The sequence below is a fragment of the Pelodiscus sinensis genome, chromosome 10 (assembly GCF_049634645.1).
Source record: "Pelodiscus sinensis isolate JC-2024 chromosome 10, ASM4963464v1, whole genome shotgun sequence".
NCBI classification, from domain to species: Eukaryota; Metazoa; Chordata; order Testudines; family Trionychidae; genus Pelodiscus; species Pelodiscus sinensis.
Window position 1 is genome coordinate 44,851,121 of NC_134720.1, and position 22,253 is coordinate 44,873,373.

General features: G+C 43.8%; 1 protein-coding gene across 1 annotated transcript in view; it reads left to right on the forward strand.

Annotated features, from left to right (window-relative positions):
• Window positions 1–22,253, forward strand: part of USP13 (ubiquitin specific peptidase 13) — a 99,195-nt gene that overhangs the window by 6,998 nt on the left and 69,944 nt on the right. The window contains exons 2-3 of the mRNA XM_075938035.1: window positions 12,769–12,894; window positions 18,709–18,769. Coding sequence (XP_075794150.1) covers window positions 12,769–12,894; window positions 18,709–18,769 — 187 coding nt within the window. The remainder of the gene's footprint in view (window positions 1–12,768; window positions 12,895–18,708; window positions 18,770–22,253) is intronic.

The following is a 22,253-nucleotide window of genomic DNA, read 5'->3' on the forward strand; positions in this document are numbered from 1 at the left end:
TTGCGCAGGCGCCGTTCTGCCACTTATTTTCAGGCAGAACAGCTCTTGTGCAAGAGGAGGTTTTGGCGCAAGAAGGAGCAGTGTAGACTACTCCTTCTTGTGCAAAAATGGTGGCTTATTAGGTATGCAATTGAGGGGCAATGATATTTATCACCACACCTCATTTGCATATCTTCTTGCGCAAGAATTTGCAATGTAGACGTAGCCCTCGAGTTTAGGCTGGTATAACTGTGTTGCTCAGGTGCGTGAATTTTCCACATCCTTGACTGATGTAGTTACACTGACATAAGTTGCTAGGGTAGAGCAAGCCTAACAGTCTTCCCAGGAACTAATGCTAGGGCCTGAGGGGGTGGAAGATACGACCGGGTATTGTGACCAGGTGGGACTGGATGTAGATGTGTGAGAGAATACACAGAAAGAAACTGGGAGAGATCACTTTGGGGGGGGGGGGGTAGGAGGAGGGAGAAGCAAGAAAGCCAATCAGTAGCCTCTTCCAGTGAGCACAACTGTGATCCTGGAAAAAAGCTAGAGAGAGTCGTTGGTTGTGATGTTGGCTAAAAGGGCTTGTGAGGGCCTGTAAGCAAGGAAAGTCTGATTTTTTGTTTTTGTTTTTGTTTTTTTTGTTTTGTCTTGGTTCCTTCTGTGTTCAGGGCACAGGACTTTGTACATTCCTTGCAAACAAACAAGACTGCATCAAAGAAGTACTTGGATGCCACCAATTTCTGTTCCTGACCGGATCACCCACGGTGTCCTGAACTTTGATTAGTCATTCGGGTCAAAAAGGGCAACATGGTTTTTTTTTTAATAGAGCAGGTTTTCTCAAATTTGAGGTTGTGACCCCGAAGGGCTATCCTTAGGATTTATGGGGCCCCATACAGTGCTATTAAACGGGTGCCCCTGTCCTCAAAGACAGCCCAATCAGGCATGATGAATTTTTAGAGATGTGATTCTTATAATCTTCATCAACACACTAATGAAATAGTTATAAAGCAAATTTTAAATGGACTAACACAGTAAGGCTATGTCTAGACTGCACTGCTTTTTTGAGATACCTCCGGTATCCCGAAATAGCAATGCCACATCCAAGGAACGTGTCCACATTTTTGAATTTTTGTTTTGAAAGAACAGGTGTACTCTTTCACTATCCTGTAAACCTCATTCTACGAGGAATAAGGGGTGGCTCGAAAGAACACTTTCTTTCACAATTTGGCGCAGTGTAGATGCGCCACATTTCAAAAGAGCCTCTTTCAAAAGTAAATTCCGAGATAACAGTGCAGTCTAAATGTAGCCAAAGTTCAGAAACACAAACATATCTGGGGTTAGCAAATGCCTGTGAAATGGATTCATTGCCACTTGAATGGCTCTTTCCCAGGTTCAATGTTCTGCTATAGGTCTGGCAGGCTTTTTCCGTTTTTAATTAACTAGATCCTGGCCAGAGGAAGCTGAGTTACAAACCAGGGATAGGAAGAGCAGATGGGTGGACATTAAGACCCAGTGGTGCCCCTTTGATAGAGAGGCAGCAGCGCAGAGGGTGAGGGGGGCAGGCGGGAGCCCATATGTGCAGGGAACTGGCTTTCAAGCCAGCTCCCTGTGTGTATGGGTTTCTGCAGTCCTGCCTCCCCCTACCTTGTTGTCTCCTACAGAGGCGGGACGGGGGAACAGGCAGGAGCTCCTGTGGACCTCCTGCCTGGAGTGCGGGGGGGAGGGGTTGAAGGGCGGCAAGGGACGCTGCTGCAAAGCAGCCTCTGTCTGTGGGAGGGTCCAAGCTCCCCACAGGCAGAGGCTGCTCTGCATCCCATAGAGTAGCCTCTATCGGTAGCGAGCCGGGGCCTGCTGTGGGCAGAGGCTGCTTCACGGCAGCAACCCCTGTTTGTGGGGGGTCCGAGTTCCCTATGGTTAGAGGCTGCTCTGCATCCTGTGGAGCAACCTCTGTCTGTGGGGAACTTGGTCCTCCTGCAGACAAGGGCTGCTGCCATCCAGCGCTGCTGCCTCTGTATCCGAGTCAGCTGCACAGAGTGGCAGGTAGCCGCTGTGCGAGAGGAGTTGTTTAAACTCGTTCCCCTCATGAACCTGCGCTCTCCTGTCACCCCTTGCTGCTGCCTCTGATAGAGAGGCAGCAGCGCAGGGTCAAAGGGCTCCCTAGGAGTGGGGCCAGCCCTGCCCCCTCAGGGACTATTGAATAGTTGTGTAACTGATAATCTTTTATGCAGTTACACGACTATTCAATTACATGATATCTAACATCCTTAGCCTCTATTTATAGAGGTGGGTGGGTCACCCTATGCTTGCTATGATATTTGTGGCTGGGAGTATGTGTGCCGTGCCTCCATATCTGATCACGATCTCTCCCTTTCCCTCATCCCTCTAGCTTCCCATCCTTGAAACAGCCCTGATTGATTATAATCTAATGTCACAGTGGCCAACCTTCCTAGAGAGCACCAAACAAAGTTAATGTGGAGTTCTGGTCTACCCCAAAATGCAGGAGAGATGACATCCAAAAAAGGGGTGGAATTTGAAGCATCAGTGTCTTGTGTGCATATCTTAGATTTATCTACTCTGAACATTAGATCTTGCCCGCGTAATATTATAGCTGCAGTTCAAGCTTCTGGTCTGACACAGATTCTTAGTTTGGTTGTATAGCTCAGTGTTTCTCAACCTTTTTTTTATTAAGTACCCCTTTAAAAAAATTATAAGTACCCCCAGTACCTACAGTTTTCAGACAGACACAATTTTTTTTCTACCATTGCAACACATTTGTTTAAACAACTTAATCATAGCTGGGCAGGCGATTAAATTTTTGGGTGTAAAAAGTACAAAAATAATAAAGGACTGTAAAACTTAAAACAAAAATTCAGTTTTCTCCAAATTTCAGTTGTGTTGATGTACTCCCCAGACTTCTCTCAAGTATCTCTCAGGGTTGAGAACCACTGGTATAGCTCACTTCTACACATTGCAGAAAAGGATTTGTTTTAGCAACATAAAGCTCAGCCTGGTTGCAGCTGGCAAATCTTGCTGCTAATGACAGTGCCTAGTGTAGATCTTGCTGACTTTGTTTTGTGAGTCGAGAACTTGGTAATGGTTACATTACAGAGAATTCCCGGAGGGCTTGACTGCCCTAATGTTTTGCTATTTATCAGACAGCATAATGCAGACTGAAGTCTTTGAGTGTGTGTAATTGGCATCAGTGATTCCTGTTGCATGTAACTTTCCAGCAATAACTGTGTTCTTGTCATTGGCTTTTTTAGGTCAAAGTATCTCGACACAAATATGAAAATCATTGTGTCTTTTTAATGGCGGGCAGTAAAGCAGAGCAAAAGATGACAAGAATTTAATAAATCTGAACATTGCTCCAGACAGATGATTTTGACTGAGTTGGAAAGTGGCAAGTTTTTCCTGTTCTGGAATTACTGGTAGGATGCATTGCTTGTTACATATTGCACTCTGACACACACACATCCTTGTTTTGGTATGGCTGATGGTCTTTTTAATTAGGTAGTGAGGCACATCAGGGACCACATTTTTATTTTCATTGCACTATCGGAAGATATTATAGCTTACAACTGACTGATGGATGAATTCTTTGCTCCCTGGCACTGCACTTAGATACTAAAGCTAACTAGATGGTTGCTGCTACACCAAGTCTCTAAAATAGCCAGGTATGAGTAGAATTTGCAGGGATGACGCATGCAGCGGCTCCCATAAGAGAAACTGCCCTGCTGCTTTGGATAGCCACCAGGGCTGGTGTTTTCCTTACAGAGCTACTCAAGGACATTATAAACACAGGCAATGGTGTAAATCTGGGTATTACAAGCTATCCACACCCTTATTATTATTGATTGAATTGCAAGTGAGCGTCCCATATTACGTTGCTCATCAAAGGCCTTCAGATGTCCTTAGGACAGTGGTCCCCAAACTGTGGAGCCCTAGGGAGTATGACAGGGCATGGGCCAACCCCACATGGGGGTGGAGAGGGAGCACAAACAAGCCCTGCTCTGGTCCAGCCCTGCCTCAGCTCCTGGCTGCAGCAATGGCCCTAGCCCCAGTCCTGACCGCCAGCTCTGGCTTCAGTCTCCGGCTCTGCTCCTGGCCCCCAACCCCAGTTCTGTGAGTAGGGGAGTGTGGACATAATGCATTACTGGTAAGGGAGGAAATGATTGAGCACCAGTATTATTTATATACAGCAGGGGTTCTCAAACTGAGGATTGTAACACCTTAGGAGGTCTCAAAGTGGTTACATGGAGGACTAATATCTGCTGGATCTCATGGCGGAATATAATTTCTCTTCCTGTTACAAGTCATGAATGCTCCAAGACCCTCCTTTGTCTTGCTATCAGAGCTATCCAATAATGTAAGAGGCTACGCTCCTGCTTATGAACATGCCTAAATAGATTGCTTCAGAAAGGTGGGTTCTCTAGCTCCATGAAATAAACTGTTTTTCCTTGTAGATGTCAGAGATCTTTACAATGGTGGTGAGGTATCATTTTAGTGTCTCTGTGTAGACGCCCTCTATCAAATGGGACATAGGGATTTCCACACTGGTTCTGACCAACAGTCCATTTAGCCCAGTATCATGTCTCCAGTGGTAGCCAGTGCCAGGTAATTCAGAGTTGGTGCAAGAAACTCTTAGCAAGCATTTATAGGATAGTTTGCCCCAAGGGAAAATTTCTTCCTAACCCACAATCAAGACATTGATTTAAGATGGAAGCTAGAGGGTCTATACCGGTTCCAAAACTCTTGTTTATATTAGTAATATGTGCCACTGTACCTAATATTATTATCAACAGAAATGTTTGATCCTTTGTTAAATCCTGCTAAGATTAGTCTCGAAGATTTTTGTGGCAATGAGTTCCCCAGGCCAACTGTATAGTTAGTGGGAATATATTTCCGTTTAACAGCTTTAAATTTACCATCTTTCAACAGAGTTGAATGCCTCCTTGCTTTCCTATTGTGAGACATGATGAATAGAAGTTCCAGATCTCTGTTCTCTCTACCATTTGTTATTTTGTGTACACTCATCACGAGAGATGATAAAATAAAATAGTGGCTCTGTTTAAAAAAACTGTAGCTGGGAAGTTCCAGTTTTGGACTTTTAATTACTAATCTAGTGGCTAGTAATCTTGCTTTTATTCTTCTCCTGTCTTTCATTTTCCTCTTCCCTCTCGTTTCTTCTTGTGTACCTCTTGTCCTGCTTTTTATTTTTAGATCTTTTTCCTGCCTGCCACTCTGGTAGTTTCCAGGTATTCTCTCCACCCTGCATCTCCATATGGGTTTTTTTCCCTTTAATTCCTCATTTGTGTGTTTACTACTTCGTTTGTTTGTATTTGCATCTTGATTAATGCTGCCCAATAGCACTGTGACTAGATGCCAGCCACCCAATGCACAGCTTAAATACTGGTAAATTAATGCAAGTTACACTCTCTCTAGTATATTGGGAGCAGGGATGCATGCTTTTTTATTTGTATCAGGGGCAATCTTCACGTGCCATTGTACTCATTCGCTTTGACATGATTTACTTTTATTATCCCACTGTCAATAGCAATGGAGTATGTGAGACACCTGCTTTCTTTTTGTTCCCCATTGTAAGCTATTATGTATTGTTTAGATGATTATTAGATGCTGACATTTCTGCTGTCTTTTAAACATTTATGAAATAAGAAGCTTGTCACTTCATTAAACTATTGTAAGGTTTTTACTTCGCGGATATTATAGAAATGCTCTTTTAATCCTTCCAAATATAATCAAGATTGTATGCTGCTGTACTCTTTTTACCACAGATTTTTTGGTTTGGCCACAACTAGGCTTGTAATGGTGATCACAGATGATCTACTTCTCTCAGTAGGACCCTAAAATGTTCCACTGGGTCATCATTTCTGTAGGGATAAATCTTAGTTCCATTGCAGATGATGGCAAAATTTCTATTAACTCCATTGGCTTTGGGATCTGTCCCTCAGTGCAAGAAATCTCATTTATGAGATGCTGGTGGATAATCCCTTGGTAACTATTATCCCTTAACCTCTGAAATAATTATTGAGGATTGTGACTGTTAGTGTATCGTTTCTCCTCTTTCCTGTGATACCTACTGGCATGTTTTACTACTATTTAATAACACCCTTTCTTGCACATCAGATGTCAAAATCTGTGACTATTTGCGATGTTAGTTGCTCTGTAACAGCCAGATGTCCTTATACACTATTATCATAGCCACGTCAGGAAATGAGAATGTTAAAGCGTAGATTTCCCTGGGGCACTGGGTGGCTCAGGAATTGGTAATAGGATAAGGGTCACTGGTTCAAATCCAAATGAAGTTGATAGGGACTGAAAGCCATTAGCCTCTGATGGCTGTTGAGGTCCCGTGTGCTTGAAATGAGATGGTGATCTCATGCTGGTTCCTTGTGGATTGGTGATGGTGTTCCCCAATCCTCCTTTCCCCAGCATTTTTTCTCCATCTCCCTCCACCCTCTCCAAGGTTTGCAGGGAGGTGAACCCCTTCATGCTTTAACTTTATACCACTGCGAAGTCCCCTTTTCGAAAGCCTCCTCCAACCTTTGTTTTATCACAAAGTACAGCCTAAATTATGATACAACGTAATCTTTCTAGACCATTTGCTTTTCGGAGCAGGGGACCATTCCTTCCTCTGTGTGTGGAAAGCACTTAGCAGTCTGTGGTCACCACTGCAATGTAAAGGATGAAAAACAGTAAGTAGTGTCGCAAGCAAAACTTACATTTACTCCCACTTCAAGGAAGCACGTTGTTAAAATCCCCCCCCTGCTTGTGTGCCTCGATTGGATGAATAAGAAGGCTGCACTGTCTTATTAGAAGGTCCTTCTAGGTCAGGATCTAGGGCTCCACCTTATCATTGTATTAAGACTTTGAAAAAGAAAGGGAAAAACTGGAGAAAGTATTTTCCATCTCTGAGCCCGCTGCATATTGGGGCAGGATTGGGCTGTTTATTTCAGGCTGAGTGGATACTTAGGTAGCATGGGCATGATCAGTAAAACTTGCTGGGAACAGTATATTGCTCTTGTTTGTATTTAAATAAAATAACTGAGTCTCTAGGACTGCGTGTCTGATACTTCTCACCAACACAAAAATGCACTCACATTTCGAAATAATCAGTGAAAAAGATTTTCCACCATAGCCATGTAAAAATCTGAGATGACTATTGCCTCCTGCCAGCACATGGTATTCTCATTAGATGAAATTCACCAGGCCAAGGCCCCAGTTAGGCTCTTAAAATTAGGCTTGAATGGATGTTAAGTGGAGCAAGAGCCTGGCTCTCTGCGTAGGGGTGAATTTCATACATCAGAGAGCTCTAATCCTGACCACTAGTGCTGTTTTACCATGACGGTGATAGACTTTTGAACACAGTGTTGTCTTCTTCTGTCCAAGTTAATGGAGAGAACAGCCTGCCTATTTTTTCCAGGAGAAATAATGGTCCTGTTAGTAACCTCTGGCTAACTTAACGCAGCTTCCATATTTAGCATATTTAGCAAATGTCGGATAGTTGCTATAATCTTCTTATCAAAGAAGCTGAGCACTCTCATGGAGTTGTTCCGGAGAAAAAGTGAATGAAGCATGTCTGAGAATACAGAATTGTAAACAAAGTTCCCAAAGCACCTATCCATTGACATCCACAGGCTTCTTTAACTGGATATAGCCTTGACTTTTTGAGAGAAGGCTGTAACCGTGGAGGTAATAAAGGATGTGAAAGAACAAGGAATGACTGCATATGTCAGGTGGCTTCCATGTTTCACGTATTAAAGATCTACAGTCTTTGTTATACTAGTCGTCAAACAAGACTATCATAACGACCGCGTCTGACTTTAAACTGTATGAATCTATGAAATATATATATATATATAAAAAAAATATTGGGGATGATTTTAAAACAAGGATTATTTACTACTTGATGCATTGGTGGTGTCCTTGGTGGCTCCCAGTGGTGGAGGTAACCCTAGCTTCAAATTCTTGATCCCTTGTTTTTCTCCTATCATGTGGCTCAGGAATAAAATAGAGATGAGTTAGCAGAATAGTTTAAAGACATGACTTCTGGCTATAGCGCACCCATCCCACTAGTGTCTAGGGGCTGGAGTTCTGAATAGGTAATTGGGCTGATCTTAGATTCCTTACCCTGGTCAAGGTCTTTCAAACCTAAAGTCTGGGGGCCAGATGTGTCCGCCAGCTTGTCTGGATCTGGCCCCCAAAGATCGGGGTCCCCCCAGGCTGGTGCTCCAGCCCCCTTTTTGTGTTCCATGGGGTTAGAGCACAAAAAATCTTCTAGCCTGGACCCCCGAATACTCTGGTATGCAATGGAAATGTGGAGAATGTCTTTCCTTCTCAATCAGGGGCCGCCTCATTCAGGGTTTTCTCACTTGTGCAGTCCCCGACTGATTTTTCTGTGGATCAGTGGCCCCCGACCAAACAAGGTTCCCCCATCCCTGAACTAGACAATCATACTTCTGCCCTCCACACAGTCCTGCCGGATCTCCACAGGGTCAACACAGCTGGGCAGTACTGCAAGGATTGGTATATGTGGATCTTTCAGGTGAATATGAAAAACCAAAGCTGCATCTGTTTTAGTTCATGTTAAAGAAACCATGTGACGTTCCATGAGAGGAAAGTGTTTGCTTAACAGTCTTGAGATAAAATGTTTCTCTCTTTTCTTGCCCTCCTCTTGCTCAGAGGATGTTGTGAAGACTAGGACTTTAACAGGGTTCAAAAAAGAGCTAAATAGATTCATGGAGGTTAGGTCCATAATGGCTATTAGCCAGGATGGGTAGGAATGGTGTCCCTAGCCCGTTTGTCTGGAAACAGATGACAGGAGAGGGATCACGTGACGATTCCATGTTGTGTTCCCTCCTTCTGGGGCATCTGGTATTGGCCACTGTCGGCAGACAGGATCTCTGGCAAGATGGACCTTTGGTCTGACCCAGTATGGCCGTTCTTATGCATATCTCCGCTGTTGGTACTGTGTAGAGTCCTATTCCACACTTTTCCGACCTCCTGTTCTCTGTCAGAGGAGCAGCAGCATGTCACTGGTGTAGTATGAATTTAAGACCCAATCCTGCAGCCCTTTCCCAAGCTTGCATACAGTTCCTGCATAAGTAGTCCTGTTGACATGAATGGGATCAAATGTGTAAAATGGCATTACTTGTATGAAAGAGAGCTGCTTGATCAAACTGTGACGGCTTTGGGAGCTTGTGAAGAGGGATTTGTGGAAGTAGTGGAGCAATGTATAGCTACTGTAGAGGGGAGGATATGAAGTAGCTGACTTTCAGCAAATAGTGAGGATTGTGCTCTGTGATACTAAAATCTGTTTTAGCCCAACTTCATCTTGCATTCATCAAATTCACAGCAGTAACCATGGAATGTTCATCTCAAAGCCACGGAGATGACAGCGTGAAATTATAAATGACCCAGGCTGTTTATCTGTGCCTACCATCTTTCTCTAATTTAGCAGGAGTGCCCTGTAGTTTCGGCATGACTCTGTATTTTCTTTTAGTATATACAAACTCCCATGCAGAAGACAAAGGCTGTTTCCCAACAGAAACTTTGTCTCAGTGGATACAGGGCTTGTGTTAGTGAGCACCTAATGTGATCTGTGTAGTGCAAAGCCAGCAATAGTAAATGTATAAATGATACTTGGTTACCTGAGGGGTTGCTCCCTGGAGAGGAAGGGTGAACTTGTACTTCGCTGTACTGAGACTTGTGAGACCTTGATCTGATTCCTGCCTCTGCTACAGACTCCTTAGGTGACTTTGGGCAAGTCACTTAAGATAAACGTGCATAAATTCCCTGTCTGTAACATAAAAATGCAGGTACCTCTTCTCTCACCATCTGTCCATCTTGTCTTGACAGCAGTTTCTTTGGAGCAGGTATGATCTCTTACGTGTTTGAGTGCCTAGCAAAACGGATCTTGGTTGAAGCTTCTAGACACTGTTAGGACAATGCTACTTCTGGAGTCTTAACTGTGATAGTGCTTGTCATGTATGGGTTTGTCTTTTAACTATTATTTTTATGAGTATTAGTCTGATGAATTTCCCTTTAGAAAATCAGGAATTGGGGGGCAGACCCCAAAACCTGGGGATGGGATTCACAACTTACTGTAAGATGCAGAGATACTCATAGGAAGGCAAAAGCAAGGTGAAGTCCTGGCCCCATGGAAATTAATGAAAGTTCTGTCACTGAATTCTCTAGGATTCCACCCGCAATGTTTGGGAAGAGGGGGACAAGTGTAGAAAACCATATTAATGCAAAACTGAGCTTGGTTGATAAACACTAGTTTCTTAAATTGTGATACACACCAGACATCACAATGTTTTTTTTTTCCTCTTGAAGGAGTTCCTACACTCATCAAGGGTATGTCTAGACTGCATGCCTCTGTCGCCAGAGGCATGTAGATTAGGCTACCCAACACAGTAAAATGAAGCGGCGATTTAAATAATCGCCACTTCATTTAAATTTACATGGCTGCCGCGCTGAGCCGACAAACCTCAGCGGTTTGCCTGGGTGGTCGACAAATACCTTTGATGTCGGCAGGGGAGCGTCCAGACTATCGCGCTGAGCCGACAAACAGCTGATCAGCTGTTTGTCGGCTCAGCGCGGCAGCCATGTAAATTTAAATGAAGCGGCAATTATTTAAATCGCCGCTTCATTTTACTGTGTCGGGTAGCCTAATCTACATGCCTCTGGCGACAGAGGCATGTAGACTAGACTTACCCATAGTGTAGTTCTTATATTGTATCTGTTTGTTCTTCTCCAACTTTGGAGAGCTTGCCTAGGAAACAGGGTTTGAGTTTTTTTTATTTTTAGCCTAGGAGTTTGCACGTTTGAGGTGAACTGAATTAATAGGCTCAGTGCTTGGGGGAGAATTGGCAGCACACAGCAGATCTGATGTCAGGCACTAAATAACACAGGGAGGTTTAGCCCTATCAGCCCTTCAGAGTGTTCTTCCAGCATGCCAGGTGACCTTGGATAAAACAATGACTCCAAAATTGGAAGAGTACATTTAGTCCTGTTTCCTGTCCAGAGGCATGACGTCTTAGTTTTTCGCTTATAAGAGATACAAGAACACACCTCTTCCTGTAACAATACCTGATCAAGAATGATGCATAAGCTTCTTTTGTGTAACAATACAAAGCCATTGGTGACTTTTGCTGCTTAATACACTAGTATATCTAAGTTAAGTGCCGGTGACTTCAGCTAGTGGTGTTTCCAAAGTATCAGAAATGAGGTGTTTTGTCATCCTACAGCCCAGAATGCAAGCAAGGTCAAAGTGCTTTTAAAAAGATCCTGCGCCACCTACATGGAAAGATATACTACTAGAAAGAGCTTGAAAGATATGGCTGACACCCACTAACCAGGTGACCAGACCCATTAGCAGCACAGTTTGAATGATTTGGGAGAGACCTGGTAGCAGTGGGATTTTGAGGCAATTCCCTGGTCAGCAAGTTGACCTCAACACCCAGCTACTGGGAAGGGAAAAGGTGTTGGGACTTCTGCTGAGTTGCTTTATCTGCACCTTCCTTAGGGTTTCATTCTTTCTAATCAGTCTCAAAAGGAAGTAAGTCATGTTTCTCCTCTAGCATACTTGTTTTATTTAGGCTGCTGTGATTAGGGACAGGGTGGGTCTCTGCTCATAGATACCCCAAACAGAAGCAAAGCAAATTGAGATAATTCTTGACAATTTCACTGTGGCCCAGTGGGTTCTAAACAGGAGTTGTGAAATGGACCAGAATCTTGTTAGTAATTCTGTACAGCTTGGGATAGCAAGGAGTGAGAGAAGAGGCGCTGATGTGGTCAGCTTGGCTGTACCCTCAGGAGGACAGCTGTACACCGATTCCCATTCATAAAGTTATCTTTGTAACCACAGGGCTAGACAGGTTATATTATTTAAAATGAAAGCTTAGACTCTGCTGGAATTGATGGCTTAGCAGCATCCCTCATCCCTCAAAGTGGTCACATTCGCCAAGGGATATCTTCCTCTTGCAAAGGATGAATAGGCAAGTGAATTTTTCAAGGCCTGCTACTATTCATCAGGTCTTGACCAGTGTTCCCTCTAATCTTTTTCATCCATGTATGGATTGTTTCCATCCATGGGCAGAATAAAATTTTATGTTCACCGAGGAATGTATGACGGTGCACCACCAGTAGAAACACACAACCTAGCAGTGGTCGGTCTGCAAATCAGCTGGGCAGCATTTGAATTTCTCCTGGGTGGCCACACAAGTGCACAGTTTACAGGGAATACTGGACACATTTACGCTATGTATACACAACTGCTTGTGCGGCAAATAAGCCACCCTCCTGAGCGACAAAACTTACACCAACCTAACCACTGGTGTGGACAGCACTATGTCAATGGGAGAGCTTCTCCTGCCTACATAGCTGCTGCTGCTCATTAGAGGTGGATTGATTAAGTTGATTGGAGAGTTCGTCCATTTAGACTTAGAGCAACTCCACTTGAGAGTTTAGAACAACACAGCTGCATCAGTGCAGTTGCACCACTGTAAATTCTCTAGTGGTGCCGTAGGTTTATTAACCTTTAGTGTTACTATGATCCAATCAGCTGCTGGTATACATTGTCACATGATGTGGAAGATTCTTTAAAGGAAGGCAATTCTGTGTGCTTTATAACCTGAGATGCAAACTATGTGATAAGAGGAGGGTGCAAAAGGTCTGCAATTCCTAATTGTCTCTACTTCCTCGTGTCTTTTTGTCCTATTCAGTTACTTCTGTACCATAACTGTTTTCTGTGATTCCTTTCAGGATTCAGAAGGAGGTCTCTATGTGTGCATGAACACGTTTCTGGGATTTGGAAGGGAACACGTTGAAAGTCATTATCGAAAAACAGGACAGTGTGTATATATGCATCTAAAACGACATGTGAGAGAGGTGAGCTTTTTAGCTTCTAGACCAACTTTTTTAGTGGGGCCTCATAAGCATGTTCAGATAAAATATCCGGGAGATGGGCCAAACTGGAAATGTCAAATCTGAATCCTTTGAATTTTGAAATGGGTAGAGGTCAGATTCAGATTCTTGGTTTCAACTTTGACTGTGCATTTTTCATTCAAACCACAGGGGCCAGACTTTTAAAAGTTTTTATAGAGCCTTGAAAATGTGTGGATACCCATTTTGTATCCGCGGGTATCTGCATATGTGGATCCAGACATCCGTGGCTTATTTTTGCAGATACAGATGCGGATGTGGAAGCACATTTTGTATCCACACAGGGATCTAGGTATTTAGTTACCTAACATTCTCCCCTCACCTCCCTGAAGCACCCAGGTGTCTAATTCCCATTGTTTTTACTGGGCACCTGTGTTCATCATTTGGCACCTAAATAGCTTTAAAAATCTGGACCAAGAGGCTTACACTCTGGCTCTGGTTCTGATATATCCGAAATATTCTGAGAACAAAGGCAGAAATGTACTCAGAAGACTCAAACATTTCAGTGCCATTGAATCCAGACGTGAACCTTTGTCTTAATTTGGGCTGTAATCCAAACTCCATATGTTGACTGAAATGGATCCTAAATGATCCAAACCTCTGCCTCCCCGCTCAATCTCTTATAATAAAGACAAGTTTCCTATTAATTATACTTTCCTACTGTAACTGGGTTTGCTATTGATATCAAATGTTAAGGCCAAATGTGTGTGTGTGAACATGCGTGTGTTTGTTTGGTGTCTATTCTAGTACAAGGGGTTGTTAATGAACTCTGACCCAGAACAGAAAGGATTGGGTATGGATTGGTTTGATGTGCCACTCAATTTACTTTGCAATATAGCTCTGAATCCTTGGGCTAATTTCTGGGACTGAAATAGTTACGTGGGGTTGGTTGACAGCAGTGATTTCTTTGCTGATCAAAGATCTCTCTTGAACTTGGAAAAATGTCCTGTCCATTCTTTATCAGACGAGTGGCGTCTAGAAATTGGGGTGAGTGGGTGCATGCTAAAAATGAGGGAAATCCTCTGGCAGAAGATTCCATGTCGCTACACAATTGGAAAATAGTTTGCATTTCCATTACACTCTAAGGCCAGGTCTACACTGTGGGGGGGAAGGTCAGCTTAAAGTACGCAACTGCAGCAACATATAAATAACATAGCTGGAATTGATGTACCTTAAACCAAGCATGGTGCCGTCTCCATAGTGCTCCCATTGACTTCCCTTAATGCTCCCACCAGCGAAGAGTACCCTCAGTGTCCGTGGGGGCACTCTCAGCATTCAATTTAGCAGGTCTTTACTAGACCCTCTGAATCGAACCCAGGAAGATCAATCGTTAGCGAATCGATCCTCCAGTAAATGGAGATGCAGCCTTACTGTAAACTTCTTGTGGTAGATTGGGCAGGTTCTAGCAAATGTTCTTTTGGAGAGTGGATTTAGTGCTTGGGAAAGGTAATTGCACTGGCTAGAGCTGGGTGGGCAGAAATTCTATTCAGGCTTATTCATCCCTAGCCCCCAATGTCCTTGTTATTCTGTCCATGAGAGAGTCATGCCAAAGTAGATGGGAGGTTTCAGTGTAAAGCCAAATTGGGGTTAAACTGGGATTTTCAAAATCTCTTTCCTTGCAGAGTTGGTGAGAGTTTGAACCCAGATCTTTAGCGGTGAAAAGCAAGTACCCTGATGTTCATCTCGGTGTCAGAATAAATGTAAATGGCTGGATTACTGCAAAGACAATCTCCCCCTATTGAGGAATTTTGAAGCTTCTTTGCAAGTTGCAGTTGTACCATCTTGGGCGGGATATTGTCAGATCTCACATGCCAGGTTCAGCAAGTTTGGCGCAGTATATGGCTGGAGGGTGACATAATGGCAATAGAGCCTAATGTGTAATGTTAAAAGCTGCAGCGTTTCAGTGGCTGAATGTCCATAAATTCTACCATTTGTAATCCACATTAGGATCCTTTTGAATGAGAGGGAATATATAAACTCATAGTACAATAGTATTACTGTTTCTCTGAGAAAACAAGGGTTGTCTAGCACAATGCCCCTATGTTAGCTGTGTGTGTATGTACCTGTGTTTGGATATGTCTCCAAAGGTTTAGATACAGTGGGGTGAAAATGAAAACTACTTCTCTGCTTCACTTCTGCTAGACGTTATCATAAATTCATATATGTCTCCATGTTACCTTACTAGATGTTTGGCATTAGGATACTAACATCAATTAAGTTAGCTAATTGGAACTATAAAAATACAGTTGAATGGATTCTACTGATCCGTGCTAGTTTGCCGATGTGTTGTCTCGAAGTCTGAAATGATCCCACATTTCCTTTGTGCTCAGGAAGACCAATATCCCTGTTTTCTGATAAATGCTTATACCCTGGTGCAGATGAACAAGCATTTCTGTGTTGCCCCTGGAATGAGTAGTTCAGCTCATTCATTCACGTAGCCAAAGATATCAGCAAGGTTGGCTAAGCCTGCTGCCCATACTGAATGATTGAAAGCATCAGTAAGGAGAAACTGGTGATCCTTTTGAGGACCTGTACTTCTGCTCTTAAAACAGCTTGTTGGGATAGTGCTACCTAAGTGGTGGAAGCCAGCTCCTCCATGTGGAGTTGGTAGTGATGGGACCCCATGTCATAGCAAAACAATGCCAAGTGTTGCGAATCCATTAGACTGCCTGTAATGAAGTTCACCTGCTTGACAGCTTCATGGAGGACCCAGCACAGGTTCCTGAGTGCTTACTAAGCACTAGGGCTGAATGAGGTAGAGAAGCTATAAAGCTTTGGGTGCAGTGACTTTGGATACAGGTGACCAGGCTGCTATTTTTGTGTCATTGCCTTGGTATCATCCTTGCAAAAAGCGGAAGTCTTTGTCACATTTTGAAGTGTCTGGGATAACTATCAGCTGTGTGATATTGTGTTCTGCCACAGCTTTACAAAAGAGCAAGGGCCAAGTTGCCCACTTGTATAAATTGTCTAGTTCCATTGATTTCAGTAGAGTGATGGCAGCTTATACCACTGTTCTGTTCCTAGGTTCTCTTCCATAGAATCAATGGGAAGCATACGTCAGTGGCTGTGTTGCCAGTACTCTATGCAGTGGGGGTATAACACAGGCAGTGTCCAGTTTTAGTCCTCTCTTTGCCTTCAACCTAGGGATGTTAAATATTGGTTAATTGAATAGTTGATTAACCTAATGAATTCTTATTGGTTACTCAACTATTTTATAGTCCCCGGGGATGGAGCCAGCAGCCAGTGCGCTCCAGCTCCACTCTCGAGGAGCCCCCTGCCACTCCGTGCTGCTGCCGCTGTATCAGAGGCAGCAGCATGGGGTGCCAGGCGGGAACTGGCCTGCTAGGGGACCCAGGTAAAAACCAGCTCCCCTCGCGGACTGGCTGCCTGTCGTCCCACACTGCTGCCTCTGATATAGAGGCAGCAGCATGGGGTGGCAGCAGCCCCTGGCCAGAGGGGGTCTGAGCATCCAGAACTAAGCTGGGCTGCCTGCCCACCTGGCTCCTAATACACTTCAAATGCAGAGCCACAGCAGGGATAGGTCCTGGACCCGGTGCAAGCTGGGACTGAACTGGGCTGCAGTCCAGCCTGCTAAAAAATTTACCTGGGGGAGTGGGGAGGAGTGAAATGCGTGTAGTTTATAGCATTAACTGATAAGCTTTTGCTTATCCATTAATCGACTACATCATTACATCCCTACTTCGGCCCCATGACTTTTGAAACCATTGTACATACGGCATAGAGAAGGATAAGATTTGCTACATGGCAGGTGCTCAGATACTAGCTAGTGATGGGCCCTCTTGTGAGAACACAGATAGTATGGTGGTTCATTACACAGATCTGTGATTCATAAAGCGTCTAAATAAGGTTCCTGGCACTTAGTATAAGTAACTTGGAGAGACTGACGTAGCACTGACATTACCATTTCACAGTGACTCTGCCTTTTGTGGGAAGATCTTAAAATTCTTTACAAATATTAATTAAAGTTGTAATATCCCATGAGAGAAAATGTATCACCCTTGGCTTGCAGATAGGGAAAGCCAGGCATAAATTGCTTGCTTTTCCAGAAGGACCAAGCACCCACAACTTCAGGGGAATTCTGAGCGTGGCAGGTGTTTGTGGCACTTCTGAAAATCAGGCTGAGATATTTGAAGTTAAGTACCCGAAGTGAGTGGTCGCACTTGAAAATTTTGGTCTTAACATCCTGTTCTAGGTCACACACAGTGGTGGGGGTTTAGTCCCAACTTTCCAGTGTCAGGGTTGAATCACTAGGATAATTTGGGGTGTATAGTGTGACAGCGCCACTGTCTATTTGATATATTGTTGCTGTTGCTGCTTTTTATAGTAGATCAGGGATTTTTTTGAGAGTGAGAGAAGATGCTACATAAAGTAATTCTGTTTGTCGTTTACATTTCATTGAGAAAAATTAGCAAGTTTTAAATGGTAGTGGCCATTTCCCCCCGCCTACAGGGAAAAGAAATCAAATATCACTCGGGTAAATCTGAACAGTAGGTTTTGTTGTTTTGTTAAGTGTAGCCAAGAAACATTAGTTGGCATCTGTTCTTTCTGATAATGGAAAACTTTTCTGTGGGGTGCGAAAGCTTATTGATGATTCTGGCTAATCTCTTTGGCCGAAGCTTTATTTACATGGCAGAAGGAGTCACACAAAATATGTGAACTCTTGACCTTGCTGTCAGCATAGACAAACACATGAATTCTTCCTAGGTTGACAGATTCTGGGCCTGGCTCTTTCCACCTGTTATATTCTAATTTTACTGCTTAAAAAAGAAGCAACAAACAAACCCCACTTAAAGCAGCATGACATTATGTTACATGCTAGAAAAGACATGCTGGTGACACAATAGCCAGAAAAAACAAATCATGAAAGAAGTTTAACGGTACCTAGTTCTGAATAGCTTAGAAAGAGTTGTGGTTGCACTTGCTTTTACACTGCCAGTATACTTCCTATTGCTTTATAAAGCACTTTGAATTGGCAGAAGCCCTACCTTGAAATTGAAATTAGCTCTGTCACTAGAATACCTGCTCCACAGCTGTGCTCTACTCATAGATTTTTACCATCTTAAAACTAAACCCATCTCCCAGCATAGGTTTTCTGCATTGTACCTAGCACTTACAGACCATTGTGATGGTTTTCATTCACTTCAGTGGGAGCAGGTTTAGGCCTTCTTTGGGGAGGGATTTATTTTAGATTTACTTTAGGTAGCCGTCTGTTGTTACTGCCAGAAGGGCTCTGCTGGCCCACTTGGATTGGTAATGGGAGGCAGTCTTTCACCTCTGGGTTGTGATGTCCAGTCTGTCTCCCGCCGTTAAGCACTGTTGACATTTGATGGTTGAGGAGTGTATATGAAATTGCATGATGGTCCCATCCCAATTCTGAAGGTGTGTGTGTCTCCTTATCAATGCTATCACAATTGCTCACTCTTCTTGGCAGAGAGAAGTACACATATAGAATAAATTACCCTGACTTCCCGCTGAATCAGAGTTGAGTTTATTGGTGAAGGATAAGGAAGCCTATGCTTCTGGTCCCTTGCTCTACCTAGTCTGTGATTATATAGAGGGCTTTGTTATCAAGTCTGGCACCTTTTAGCAGCACTACTTTATATCCCAGTCCAAAACACATCAAACACACATTGGCTCCTCTACCTGTCAGGGGAAGCTCCGGCATGAGGCTGTTGTTTGCTTATTTCATTGTCACAGGTTAGATTTTTAATGGTGTCTTTTTTCTTGCTTTCTTTCCAGAAGGTACCAGGGGCATCTGGTGGAGTTTTACCAAAAAGGAGGAATGCAGTGCTGTTTTTAGGTATTGTAAATAGCTGCTCTCACATCTTTGAGTCTATTCCCTGTGCATGAGCATTTGGGCACAGCTGCCAGAATGTCTGCCTTTGCTTATTTCGTTTTGTTTTGTTTTTAAAACTGTTCAAAGTAGAAAGATTTCAATCTTGCAAGTGTTTTCCTTTAAAAAAAAAATCTTATTAATGTTCATCCCCAAACAGCCTCTTGGGTATTCTTAAACTGTTTAGGGCTTGCTAGACACTTGTCTGTCTATTTACATATGTGCCATCATCACAGTATATTGCTTTTATAAAATGTTAATTTGAATTAGCTGCTTATATAAGGCCAGTATGGGGACCACAGATTCATGCTTGTGAGCTGGTGTTCTCAGAAGTAGTTCCACAGAAATTAATGGAACTGATTGTAACTACTCATGAGTGAGGAGTTCCCATTCTTGTGCAAAGTAAGTGGAACTGTACACTGAACCTCTTTTAATAAAACTTACACAATTCTCTCTGCCTAACATATCTCCCTGCTCTCCAGAAAGCTAGGAAGGGAGGGGGAAAAAGGGCAATCTCCAGTGAATTTTCTTCCTTTGTCTCTATTCATCTTTCCTTCAAACCCCAATTTTCCTAGATATCACCTGATTTATGGATCAGCCAAGAAACATTAGAACCCCATAAACTCAAGCATTGGGACTGTATGGTATCAGGTCTATTCTACCTACTTCTGGGGCTTTTCTGGTGTGTGTGTGGGGGAGGGGGAATAGAAACCACAGTGACTACTGAAAGTAGCTAAGTAATTTTTCCTATGGCGAAGGGAGTTAAATATTTTCATAGCAAGAGCCAGCTCTCTCATAGTGGAAGGAGGAACAAAAGCTTGGCTTCCCGCTGGATTTTTTTTGGTCTGTGGAGTGTGTTGCTGAGAGGATCGTAACTGATTCCGTAATTTTTGTGTCAGGAGCAAGTTCTGAAAAAGGCACCTGAAGAAAAGAAAGGGAAAGTTAGTAGAGGAGCATAAACAAGTGAAGTTCCCTTCCGGGTAAGAGGAAGGGGTTGTTAATGAGCAGTTAGTTGGCAGGCGCTAGTTTAAATGCTAGTTGCTAGCAGTTCATATTCAGAATAATTTCCAATTAACACCAAACATTTACAGATTGGTGGCATAAGCTTCCGAAAGAAAGCAGACTGCCAAGCAGGGCTGCCTTGCAGTGTTAGTAATGCCCATGTGAATGAGATGCACACAGAAAAGGCTCATAGGAACACTGGGCCAGGTTTTGTTATTGCCAATTTACTGAATGGGTTTGAGGCCCCCATTGTGGCCTCTGGGCATGCATTTAATAAGGCTTAAAATGAGTCAGTGATGCACTGTTGCTCCTCTGCCATTTGTTGCTAGAAGAGGGGCTTGAATGGTCTAGGACTCGTGCTCTCTCTTTAAATTGTGTCCTTGCATCTGACTGTTCTGTGCCCATCCTGTTAGAGCTGCCACAGAGATTCCAGCAGTCTCAGTTCCAGTTAATCCTTGAATGCGGGGGAGTTTCTCTAGTGATTAATTTGGCCCTTTGAATTGTCACGGTCTACTCTAGGATCCTATGGATCTGAGGCATCTGTGGAGAGTTGGCTTTCCTCTGCGTTGTGTGCTCTTTCATAGACCTCTGTATAGCTGTTGCTGCTAAAACTGAAACTTCCTTGATATTGTCTCATTTTAATCATTGAAGTGGTGTTTTACAGGGGTGGTTAGCACTTGTCTAGCCCTTTGTAAAGTGCTTGGAGATCTGGAGATGCAAAGGGGAGTAAATAAATATCATCCCCCATTCACAAATGGAAGAACCAGATCACTGAGAAATTATTAATTGCATGAGGTTACACAGTGAGTTAGTAGTCAGCTGACCTCCTGACTCCAAGTCTGGTCTGCATAGGTGGTGTTGAGTTGCCAGACTTTCCACCTTTTCCTTGCTGAGCTGGACCCAGAATTCTCTGGTAGAGGCTCATACATCAGACCATGTGTTGTTTTTTTACAGAACTGCCAGTGATTTGTCAGCCAGTGCACATACCTAGCCAATCAGGGCTCTCACAACTAGTGGGGCTGCAATGGATGATCAAGTGACCTGCCGAAATAGATTCTGTGTGTCTTGATCTGAGTGATCAAGGGAGCTCCAGTGAACCTGGCTTTGCATATAGTCAATCTAGTTTGGGCACCTGTTACTCTGTTAGTTATAACCCTCTTTGATATAAGGCTATTCAATATATTAAATCCCTTCTAGTGTGTATTAGAAACATCTATTTAAAATCCTCATAGAGCGACTTGAACTGCTGTGTCATAAGAACAGAAATGAAGAAATCAGAAAAATTAGTAGGATCAAATCATAATTGGTATATCTACACTACAGCGTTATTTCGAAATATCTTATTTCAAAATAGTTAATTCGAAATAAGTTATTTCAAAATAACACGTTTACACACAAAATGCATTTTGAAATAGCATTTAGCTATTTTGAAATAGCACGTCCACACTGAGTGGATGCTGAATCGCATTTAAGGCTGGCCGGAACCAGGTCCGGCAGGGCATCAGGTCAGGAGTTACTTTGTGTGGCTGCTGCCTGAGGCTATCTGAGGCCTGTGCTTAAAGGGAACCCCCCGGACAGCCGGTTCTCAGGTTTTCCTGCTTGCTTGCCTACCTTGATGAGGGACAGCAAAGCATTTGTCTCTGTGTGCTCTGGTTGCCCTCACTCGGGACACCACAGAACTCTGCAGCATGGAGCCAGAGCTGCCCCATGGCATTCTGTTGCTTCTCGTGGACACATTGCCATGAGCCTGGCTGCACTTTCTGTAGGCTGCCATCCGGGAGGTCCATTGGGGGGCAGTCAGGATCCAGGAGGTCCTGCAGGAGAGCTTCCACCCTGAAGAGCACTAAGTGCCTCCTGGTCTGCCCCACTGGGGGCTTGTGCCTCATTCCTCCCTCACGTCCTTCCACTTACCCTCCCTAACCCCCCTTCCTGATGTCAAATAAAATACATGTATTTTCATGAACATGAACTCTCTTTATTTAACAAAACTGGGTGGGGGAAAATGAAATTCTGGTGAGACTGGGGAAAAGAGGCAGGAGAGGGAAGGAGAGAAGGTGGGAGAGGGGACGGGGAAACCTGGAAGGAGGGAGCTGGAAGGGGGAAGCAAGGGGAAGAGGGGGGAGGGGAAGCTCAGGGTTGGGGGTCTCGCCAGACCAACTTGATTTTCATGAAAACCTGCTCCTGGGTTCACATGTGGCCTTTGGTGGGCAGGCTGGCAGCTATCCTGCCATAGACAGCCGCGTTCTTCCATCTAGTGTGGAGATCGTGGACGTTGGGGGCATCCCCCCCAAACCTGAATAAGGTCCATGATCTCCTCTCTGGACCAGGAAGGTGCTCACCTTCTCTGGGCCCTGGCAGGCTCCTGGGAGCTGGCAGACTTCTCCTGGGGAGCAGTAGAGGGCTGGCTGCCAGTGGCTTGCTGACTTACGTTTCTGGGCCACTGGGTCGG